Raw genomic sequence first — 11,811 nt, forward strand, 5'->3', positions numbered from 1 at the left:
ACATACACCCATGCTCATTAAATGCTATGTATTTTTTTTTAAATGCACAGATAAAGTAACAACATTGAAAACAGTCACTATGAGCTAGGATTAATACCAATTACCTTTCACCCTTAACTAAAAATAAATGAATCATCCATTCATGTTCTGAATAGTGTTGCCTCATTTTAATTGCTTCCTTTAGTACCAGTTAATAACTTAGAACATACCCAGCAACTGTCAAAGGAAGTGGCTCAACTACACAAATGAAAAAAAAAAAACCATAACTAAATGAGTAAGTGGAAATCTACAGATAAAACCAATTCCTTTTAAAAGTTTTGATTGTCTTGTTTATGAAGAATTTATATTAAGAGTTTAAAACCTAAATGCAATAAAATATTTCATGGTATAAATAGAACTGAACCCCAAGTAAGTTTGCAAAAAGTATAAAATACATCACTGAATGAGGAATGGAAATATAGAGAAAACAATTCTAAATATCTTACTCAATTTAACAGGCAAATCCAACAACTTAATAAGTTAATAAGCCCAGTTATTCAAGGAGGTACAGTTCACAGCAACCAGTCAAATGTTAATGCACCATACCACCCAGTTTTCCAATTATTAACTGAACAGTTAAAGTGTTTATTTAGCACAGTGGTTCTCAAAATCATAGGCTCAAGACACCCCTCAGGAAATGCTAGCTCTTGGTTTTCACTCATTTTTTTAATACAGAAACATGATAGAGGAATTATTCTGTTGCAAACAACTCAAAAAGACCAGAACAGGTCAAAATGGTTTTAATATTATTGATTTCTATCTAATATCTCTGGCTTTATCCTGTAAATCACATTTGCACACCTAACAGTCCTATCATTGCGCGATACCCCATAGCACCCTCAAATGGACCTTAGGAACTCCGCACTGCTGCGGCACCCTGACTGAGAATTATTGGTTTAGCTATTTGTACTGGCCATGATAAAGAAGTGAGACCTGTATATTATGCTGATCTTGATAAAAAAGATAAAGAGTAGATAAAATAATGCATGTGCAGCCACCATAAAACTTAGGGTGTCAGTGTAAATAACACTAAGTGAATGAGATATGAGCAAGAAAGCATGGTCTAAATATACGCCACATGTTTAAACAAGTCATTTTTGAAGTAGGAGCACAGCTGCCACCAGTTCCTCAGCCAGTGAAATATGAAAAAAAAAAAACAACCCTGCTCTCAAGGCCCCTCTATAAACCCTTCACCTCAGTCTGCTCCTGAAGACTTGTTTCATAATGAGGGTTCCTTGCAGCTGACTAAGTCTTCCGTATTGTGGGAACAGCATTCCAGAAAAGGGTGTTTCAGCCTTACGACCCCTTTGGCACTTGTTCAGGGAGACTACCTAAGTAACTCAGTGGCAATTCAGGATCAGTAACAGGCATCTGTTAGATACCCACGGCTGCTGAAGGTTGAAAGAAACTACTTCATTACTGTAACCTTTTACCAGTGCTCCTCAACCCAAACCTCCAATATGCATACAGATTAATAAACTCAAATTGTGCCAATCTACCACCCAGGGTGGAAGCAGGGGAGGAAGGTGAGGGGGAAAATCAATCCCCCAATTATTCTGTAAGCTGCTAAGTACCCTCAAATGTTTACTGACTTTAATGGGAGTTGAAGGCACATTTTATTAGCTCAATCAGGCTGCAAGCCAGTAGTGAATGCCAGCTTTAATGCTGACCAACAGAAAGTTCATTCAGTCACAGGTCAGAAACACAGAAGAAATATATTTAAACTTTTTCTCTAAGAATCTCTTTGCTGTAGTTTTTGTTTAAGTCAGTCTCTCCTGCTTTTCAGATCAAATGTCATCTGTAGTGCCTGCCATTTCATCTTATGTCCTAAATTATTTGTCCCATTTGCTTTTTGCTGGTTTGATTTCTTTGCCCTCGCAAATGCAGAATTACCAAGGTACGATTCAAGCTCAGTACCTTGTGAAGTCTGTATTGGATTTACTGCCATGTTCTAATGAATAACTTGAGCAAGACTTGTGTTTGTTTTTGCACTAAAATACTGGTATCGTCTCACCAAACAGTCCTGTTGGGGAAACAAGACATATTAAAAACCTCTTGCTAGCCTGTATTTTTCAAAAGCTTCTCAAATGACTAAGCTATCATGTGGGAAGCCTGAAATTTGAACCTGGAAAACTATGCATTTTGTTATTTACCATTTCTCTCTCATAACATTTATCCAAGCTACTTAAAATGCAGATCTACTCTTAGGAATGCTAATATAAAATTGTACCTTCTAACTTGAGAGGCCACCACCTTACTTATAAGCATCAGTCCTATCTAATCATTAAGGACAAAAATAATATTTGGATCTTTTATTATCATTTGCCATGTGAATAGCATGCACTGAATTCTGCTCCCTTCTGCTCACCAGAAGCAGCATTATTAACTCCGATTTATTTAACCATGACTATTGCAAAGCGTGAAAGGCACAGCGCCAGCATATGACACTAAAAATCCCTTTGAATTCTCTACTCCTGGGCTTTGCTTTTCCACCATAATGGAATTTTATTGAGTTATATAAGTTATATATCCTGTGCAACTGCGGTGAAAATATTATGTTTCCAGTATGTCAGAGCTCAATTTGGCCTGTAGTTAGCAGTGTGGAAAAAAGGATAAAGACAGCTTGATTCTCATGTCAGAAGCTATAATTCGAAAGCTAGCAGATAAGCAAAAATTTCTCATTCTTAACTGATGGCCTTTTGAAGATCTACATGGTAATGCTTAGTCCCATTCTTAGGCAATTCTCAAAGTACAGCCATTTCATTACTAAGTTATCGTTTGCTTGTTTTTAACAGGGCACTCAAAAGTACGAACAAGAGTTATTTCTCAAAATGGAGCTGCAGCAGAACAACTTGATGTTGCACTGGTCTGTGTCAGCTCAGAATATAATGCAAGGCAGCTGTTACATGATTTAGGAATGCTAGATGAAGGGGTGAACACAAGAACTTCCACTCAGTCATCAGTTTTATTGGCCCTGCTATACCCAGTAATCATTTTCTATGGTCTTCCTTACAGAATAGCATTCTATGTACAAACTACTTATGTAAATACAGAGCACTCATGCAGCAGTGATTTTATTATATGCCCTCAGCTTCAATGGAAGAATGTTGCATTTGCCTCTTTTACTTCTACTGTTTTTATATAAATTCTACTTTTAACCTGGAAATCCAGGGGGAAAAAAGGCAGCTAAACATTTTCCTCAGACAGGATTCAATACTACCTCTCAGTTTACCATTAGAATTGTCTTCTACTGGATAAATGCAAAAGAAACAAGTTACAGAAAGAAGTAAACATGTTGCCTAACTACTAATTAATATCTTTATATGTAATAACTGCAACTCTCTAGAACTAAGTCCAGACAGTCAGAAAGTGCAAGGCTGAATCGATTTAGTCTTTCAGGTTAGTCTAAGCTGCACACATTAAACTGAGAAACCATTGCGCAGACATTCACTTTTGATTCAGGAAATGCAGCTATATGCCTGCAGAGGCTCAGGCCAGAAATTGGAGGATGCTAGAGCTCTCTGCTCAGGGCCAGGGAACATTAATCCCCCTCCTTGGCCCCAAAGCCCAGCTGAGGTTTGCTGGGGGAGTAGGGTGCAGTCCCTGCTTGCCCTTGGCCCCCAATCCTTCTCTACTGGAGCAGATAGCACAGCCCAGCCCAGGGCTGGAAAGCATATTAGAATGCTGGGGGGCTACAATATAACTTGAACCAGAAAGGCATTTGAGACAGAAGTTTCATAAACTGGCTTGACCCAAATCCATTACATCTGATACTGAATTCAACCAGGTTTATCTTAAACTAGTTTTAGCCATTTTGAAACTGGTTTTTGTGCACTGAACTTCTGTTCTGTTCTGTTCCAGGTTTAAATCAGTTTCTGATTATTTAAACCAGTTTATATGCAACTTCTGTCCCTAGCTCAACTGGGTGTTAATAAGTTCTCTCTCTCTAAACTGTACTCCTATATTAAAATCTTCACCAACATAAATGTGTTCAGAGCTAGGAAAGTCCCCAACACGTCTGAATGTGGTGTGGTCCTACTGAGGTGACAAAACGTATAACCTTCAGAGACTTTATTATCTATGCTAACTTCTCTTCCCTCTCAGATTACCATCTACTTTTTCCATTTTTAAGATATTCACCGACAGTCTGCTCACAAATTGGACCCCAGAATGGACTCTTTTCTTAGAAAGCACAAAAAATAACTTCCCATCTTCCAGAGCAATTCAGGCTATCATCTCCTACGGGGAGAATTCAGAATCACCAGTCCAAAATCCTCTACATTCTTCACCCGAAAGCTCAAATCAATTTCCCTGCCCTTCCCTACCCTATCAATAGCTAAGAATAAAAAGATGTTTTCTTGTGTCCACTTCAGACATCCTCATATTAGATTACAAGACCCTGTAACTAAATGTTCCCACCACCTCTACACATCTCTTCAGTTTAATAGCCTGTCAATGTCAAAGAGGCATGGAAAGAAGCATATTGGCAGAGGTGAACAAGTTTGCTAAGACAGACCTTAAGCCAACACTGAAGTGAGAAACGTTGTTTGTTTTTAACAGGGCACTCAAAAACATGAACAAAGATTTTAAAGACCTTTAGTCTCAAAGCTGTGGAAAAAGCCCCAAAAGGGTTACTTATCTTACTACAGCAACCTCCAAAATTTCCTCTGCATAACTTCTCTAGATCTCTAATTATTTGTAAACCTGGAATGTCTTTGTAGCTCCAAAACTCAGTAATATTCATAGCAGAAAGTTATTTTTTCTTATTTTTCATGGATTATAAAAATGTACTAGAAAAAGGGTCCTATATTTAAGTACTCATATAATTGGTATTTTACTGTTGTTGGGAATTCCTTTTGGGTGGTGATCTGTAGCTTTTGTAAACTCAAGTTCACTTCACCAGATGCTATCTTATTTAGATAGTCTATAAAAGTGTACATCTACCCTGTCTAACCTTAGACTAATATGGTTAACTACACCTCTATCTGTTTTTGCCCTATTTAGAAAATTTGATGCGTCTCTGGGTTATGACCTATATTTCTGGATCACAACATAATAAGGGGTATTAGATTGGAAAGCCGTCTGAATTACATTCCTAGCACTACTCCTGATCTGCTGTTATGCGTAAAGTAACACTTCCATTTTTCCCATTAGAATAGTCAGTGTTGTTCAATAACAGTCCTCTAGGCCCATTCTGAAAGGAATGCTTGACATAATTTTCAATTTGAGAAATTCTAGGCTCATCTACATGTGCCATTAGTGTGCAGCAATAAACTCAAGCTTATGGCTCCTCAGTTTATTGCTCCTGGGAAGCACCCAGGCACACAGTTTACATGTGTGCCCAGACCACAGTACACAGAGCAGGGTTGCAACAGCCTCAGCTGGCAGGAGGTCCAGGGGGTCAGCCTGCCAGCCTAGGGCTGCTCCAGCCAGATTGAATGTGCTGCAGAAGGAATGGCTGGGGTACAAGGGTTCTTCAGTACAGGACTAGCCAGCAGGCAGCCCACGCCTGAAGCACTTTCATGCCCCAGCCAGCTGGGTCACTGTGCACTGCTGCATATGAAAAAATTCCACAGCAGGGTAGTACATAGTACTTGTATTTACAAGTACTACCCTGTTGCAGGGTTTATTAGTTTCATGTGCCATAATAGGGGTGTATGTATAGATGCTAAGACATTTACTGCACAGTTAGTGAGTCAACTTCACAGTAAAGTCTGATGTAGACGTTCCCACAGCTAGCTATGTTAGTCCGAAGTCGAGTAGAAAGAAGCGTAGATTTGTACCTTACAAGCTAACCAAAGTAGATATCTATATAACCTGACCTGAATTCAGACAGGGTTTCCCAATGTATTGAATTTCAAAATAGATTGCAACATCTGCTCTTTAGGAAGAATGCGCTTCAGCATTCTCCTATAGTTCATTGCTCAGTGGGTTAAACGTAAGACTAAGGTTTGACAGGGCATTTCTCTAACAATGGATATGAACCCATTTGACATCCAGGTGGGCATGCACAGCTGCATGGTCTTTCTACTATGCTTTACTATTTTATGCCTTACATAGAAGGGTCACTATTTTACCCACACTAATGCAGAGAGGAATACAGTGTTTGCAAATTATCACCAAGGAAAAGCACTGAACAGCACGTGTTACTCTGTATTTAATAACTGACTGCCTTATTTATCAAATAAGTATGCTATACCTACCCACATTGCTGCTTCCAATGGCACAGTGTATTAAAGATGCAGGCAGTAGCCCAAGCCATTCCTGCCCTCAGATGCTTTATATGTCCTTTATTATTATTATTCACAGTGCTAGTTTCTCATAGTCAAAGGCAACAGTTTGCTCCTTTGAACAAATGTCAAATATAGTCGAGTGCTAACTGATTCACTCTGTTCCTAATTTAAAGCAGGAAATGGATTTGAGATGTTGTGAAGTATTAAATAGCTACTTTCAAAATGTTTTTCTTCTGTTATCATTATCATATTCATGCAATTACAATTACTGCCTGTGGCAGGGCGGTCCCTAGGGGTGCCGTGACCTCCCCTAGTGCCCTTGCCTACCGTGCCAACCTGGGCCTTGAATGCACCCTCTATCTCGCCCGTCACATCTTTGATCTTATATTGTTAATGGGAGGCTGCCTTCCTGCCCTTCTTGGCACGGGGCCGGTCTTGCTACACCGGGATTCCGTTCTGTTCCTTGTGCTGGTCCTCTCCCGGGTCCTACTCGATATGCTCGCCCCCTCTCCCAGGCCTGCTCAATATATGCGCCCTCCTTCTGGGGCCCCTCTCAGACTGCGCCCTTTTGCCCAGCCCGGGCTTCTCAATGGGCTTACTCCCCTCTTGGGGCTTCTCAATAACAGGCAGTGCGCAGCTCAGGCCTGCCTCCCGTACATCCCGCGGTCACTCACACTCAGGCCTGTGCTTCACGCTTCCCACGGTCTCTATGCCTCAATGGGCTTGCTCCCCTCTCGGGGTTTCTCAATTATAGGCAGTGCCCGACTCGGGCCTGCCTCCCGTACGTCCCACAGTCACTCGCATTCAGGCCCATACTCGGGCCTGTGCTCACGCCGCTCATGCGCCTGCCTGCACCGGGGCCTGTGCTTGCACTCCTCGCGTGTGCTTGCGCTCCTCGTGCTCCTCGCCCGCACCTCTCGCGCACCCGCCCACACTGGGGCCTTCTATGCCCGATTCGGGCTTCCTGTGCTCGCGCTCCTCGCCCGCACTCGGGCCTGTGCTCGCGCTCCTCGCCCGCACTCGGGCCTGTGCTCGCGCTCCTCGCCCGCACTCGGGCCTGTGCTCGCGCCTTTCGAGCGCCTGCCCACACTGGGGCCTTCTATGCCCGATTCGGCCTTCCTGTGCTTGCGCTCCTCATGCCCCTCGCCTGCACTCGGGCCTGTGCTTGCGTTCCTCACCCACACTCGGGCCTGTGTTCGCACCTTTCGAGCACTCGCCCACACTTGGGCCTTCTATGCCCGACTCGGACTTCCCAAAGTTGGGGCTCAGGCGGCCTTAGCCTCACCTGGCCCCCAGACCCGCCTTCTCAGGCCTATGCCCCACTGGGGCTCTTTCCAATTGGGGTTCCCAATTGGGGCTCGTCCTGATATCGCCCCCACTGGGTTGGGGTTGGGATACCCCACTAGCTCAGACTCACCTTCCTGGGCCTACACCCCACTGGGCTTCTGCCTCTACCGAGCTCTTCCCGAAGCTGCCCACACTGGGCTGGGGTCGGGACACCCCCACAACGCAGCACCCTCCGTGGTGCCAGGAACTTCCCCTCTACTGGGGAGCTCCCTTGAGGCCTCCTCCACCCCTACAGCCTCGCCCAGTCCTCCAGTGTAATAATCACAACAACCAAACCAAACAGAAACACAAGGCCCCTAGGCCATAACACAAATCTTAGGCCAACCTGGCTATCCTTCTCTCATCCCTGTCAGGGTCCTCTCCACCCTGTATCCGCACGCTGCTGCACAACACCACCCTGCTCACTCTGGCAAAGCTCTTACTCCTTAGGCTGCCAGAAGGGAACTGGCTCTAGCCTTAGCTTCCTCTGTTTATAAAGGCCAGGCCAGGCCCTGCCCCCTGGCGGTCAGCTGACCCAATTAGTTGCTTTGGCAACTCATAGCTGTGCTGCCCTATTGAGTGGCAGCTAGGCCTATATCACCACCATCAGTAGCAGGCTCCTTAGTGCCCTGCTACACACCATTATCTAGTAGTAGGCACCCTGGTGTCCTGCTACACTGCCTTACTGCACACTAAGTGCAATGAATGAATACTTAAAACTATTCTGATATGCCCTCTCCCCAGCGCTTAAATTAGGGTTTATGCCTATAAATAGGCCAAGTCCTGGAACACCTTACACATGAGCAAGTTATCTCATTGATTTGAATGAGGTGACTCACATGACTGCTGCAAATATGATCAGCAGTATAAGTATCTGTTACTCATCTTTCTAATATGATGGGCTGCTGTTTGAATATCTAACCCAGTCATGAGGCCAAGTTCCAGATTCAAGAAGGAACTAACTGCAATATCTGGGAACAGTGATAAAGTAACAAACAGTGAGTTTCAAAATAGATGAAAAGATTTTCTGTAATTTTTAGAGGCAGTGTTAGTAACTTAGATTGACACGCAATAAAATGTAAATAGTAACTTACACTGTTCTATTACCTCCCGTATTAGAGCTGCCTAACAATTGATTTGGTCAATTTTAAATCATGTACTAAAAACATAACTAAATGCAGAAGACTAAATTAAAAAATACTTAAAGTGTTTCGCTTGACCAGGGTATTATTACTAAAACCAGAAGTCCCAGCTGAGTAAATTCTTTTAAAACAAAATATAGTAAAATTTGGTATAGTATAGTATTTTGTAAAATATAATAATTTGGTAAATTAGTCACTAAAATCTTAATCAGTGCACTGAACCCCTACCAGACTTTCATTCACTTCCATACAAAACACTTTGGATAATTCATCGTCTGTTAGTATAATCAGTCACTTCCAAATATACAGGATTACTCAATCACACTGGAATTTGTTCTGATCTATGCCCTCTGCAGCACCTGCAAAGCCAGGGGCTGTTTTCTGAGTGTTGGACACTCTTCAGTTTTTCCTGGATGAATATGGCAGACAGTTCTATACAGTACATTAGTTCATAGTCTATTCTGGGGATGACTGCATGCATCTCTTTCAAAATATTATAATTTATATTTAGCAATAAGATATCGTTACTAATAATCAGCTTGCAGTAATGTGTTAATTACATTACAGGTTCAAATTGTCAAGTTGTTAGTAATTCAATGCATTATGAAAAAAATCCCATAGATAAATGGTGTGACTTTGTTATGGCTTTATAAAGCATGAGTAAGCAGAAAAATGCTACAAATTCTACAAAAATATATACACACATTAAAAATTAGTAAAAATATGTCAGAGAAGCATATTTTTTTAACTACAGTAGATCTGGTAACCATACTAACCTTTCCTACTGATACTAAATTATTATACTAATTTGACCGGTCAAGGTGCTGAGATTTTGTACACTGCTTAATGTATATTTATTTCATCAGACATCCTTTGCTGAAGAAAACATTAAATTAGTATTTTTCATGTAAAAAATAAACTACTTATTTCCTACACTAAAAATCATGTTTGATACTATTGTTTCTGCTAGAAAACGGTGCTTACAAATATCAAATGGCTTCTCTAGTACAGGTGGAAAATACCAAGACGACTCTCATATCTGCTTTCAAATGCACATCATGGTTTCAAAAGAATTCAAAAACCACATGGGTAAGACATTAAAACTAGACACACTCAAAATTTGGAACAACTTTTTTGTAGTTGTTCAAAAACCAGAACCTACTATCAAGCGCAGCAGCAGATTCTTCACCTTCACCAATACCAAATAGGTCTAGTAGTTATAATTTAATCAAACAAGTTACTGGGATCAGAGCATCAGAAACTTGCAGAAATATATTGAATTGTGTCTTATAGAGGAAGTTAGACTAGATGATCTAAACATCACTACTTTAGCATACAACAATCAAAGAATTAGCAGCTTTTATTTACAGTGATGAGAACTACATAGAAAAATCTAAGCACATAGAAACTACAATGTTATCTCTATAAATAAATGCAGACCCCTAGATATTTGTTTTAATTAATAATTTTTTTTTTAAATCACTCATATACACTAGAGTAATTTTAGGTCATACAACTGATCAGCAGCATATAAACTGAAATATAGCATCTTACACAAAACCAAATGTAACAAGCCAGATAATTTTGAATTTCTGTGTTCTGGCAAACAGCTTAATTGAAACATGTTTCTGCTTTGCAGCCATATAAGACTGAAACAGAAAAAAAAGTAATCTTAGTTCATTAGTTCTGCAGTGCTTTGAACTGGTACAGGATACTTAGATTATATCATTTTGCCACTTCTGTGCTTGGAAAATGAAAATTATCATTACTGGGAGAAATAATAATTTGTTTTTATTAATTTCCTAAAATAAATATTAAAGCTTAAACATTTAATTCCATATAATTAAACAGGTCCTATGATATGAACCGCTAAGTATGCTTTTTAAATGAAACATTCCTTTTATATTTTAGTGGTAAGTTAGGGCTCCTGACTACCAAACAGCAGACTACATAATGAAATGAGAAAAACAAATCTTGTTAAAGTTAAATGAATGTTCTTAAGTCACTACACATTTTTCAGTGTTCTGTTTCAGTTCCTAATTTTCAACATTCTTGACAGAGCACAGTTTAAGACAATGATGAACATCATGTTCATTCCAGAAAACTGTAGAAACTAGAGTTGGAAGAGACTACCCTTCCAGCCAACACAAGCTTGTAAAGGTATCTTATTTGTTGGAGCTTTTACAGTATCACTATTAACAAATGAGGCAGTTCATCAAGGTTCAAGAAAAAAAACCCTGTATTTAACCCTTACTCCCAGCCAGTGTCCCAATAGTTATGCTTTACTGAGTGCTGAAATGGGGAGGCACACTGGAGATCCAGCATTTCAGGACTGCCAATCTGATTCTAGCACTAATAGCAAAGAGTATGGTAAGAAAAAGTTCAACACAACATTAAACTGATACTCAGAAGATTCATGTCCTTTTTCCTAGGACTCATTAGCTGTTCTGTAACAAACTACTGTTTTCTCTTAAAGCCGTTGCAGTAATGCAGGGGAAGAGGGCTTGTTGAACTACAAAATACGTGCCCACATCCTGCTCTAAAGCTGAGCCGGGATAAAACTCAAATGGCAGCTACATGTTACGTACCCACACCATTCTTTTCCTTGTCAGTCTTGCGCCATCGCGCCATTGCATGTGTGCTGGCAGGCTCCAGAGGATGCCAGCTAACAGGAAAGCCACTGGACGTGAGCAGGAAACTGCAGGAGTCGTGTGAGGGAGGCACTTGGAAGCAAGAGCTGATTCCCACCCACAGTCACCGATGAAATAGGGGAGGCTGGTTGGTGCAGCTGCTACTGCTGTGTGCTTTGCTGCTGCTCTCACAGTTTCCTGCCTTCCTTCCTCTTTTTTAAAACTCAAACTGAGAAACTTATAGTCAGAAGTGTCATGTGGGGGGAGGGGACATCTGATTTGGGTACTTTCATAACATGACTGCAACAGTGACATTAATACAAGGACTATCAATCACGTATAACCAAACCCAAGACTCTCCCTCCCAGATCCCTTCCAACTCTATGACTGGTCCCATATAGGCGAGAACACTTGAGTGCAAAACCTGGTTAAAATATTAAA

At 41.0% G+C, this 11,811-nt stretch overlaps 1 protein-coding gene across 1 annotated transcript in view; it reads right to left on the reverse strand.

The window, feature by feature from the left end:
- The window catches only part of DOCK2 (dedicator of cytokinesis 2), a 519,632-nt gene extending 508,090 nt beyond the window's left edge, over window positions 1–11,542 (reverse strand). Inside the window, exon 1 of the mRNA XM_019534715.1 lies at window positions 11,329–11,542. Coding sequence (XP_019390260.1) covers window positions 11,329–11,371 — 43 coding nt within the window. The 5' untranslated portion in view covers window positions 11,372–11,542. The remainder of the gene's footprint in view (window positions 1–11,328) is intronic.
- Window positions 11,543–11,811: the final 269 nt, after the last annotated feature.

The sequence above is a fragment of the Crocodylus porosus genome, unplaced genomic scaffold (genome assembly GCF_001723895.1).
Source record: "Crocodylus porosus isolate Cpor-Errol unplaced genomic scaffold, CroPor_comp1, whole genome shotgun sequence".
NCBI lineage: Eukaryota > Metazoa > Chordata > Crocodylia > Crocodylidae > Crocodylus > Crocodylus porosus.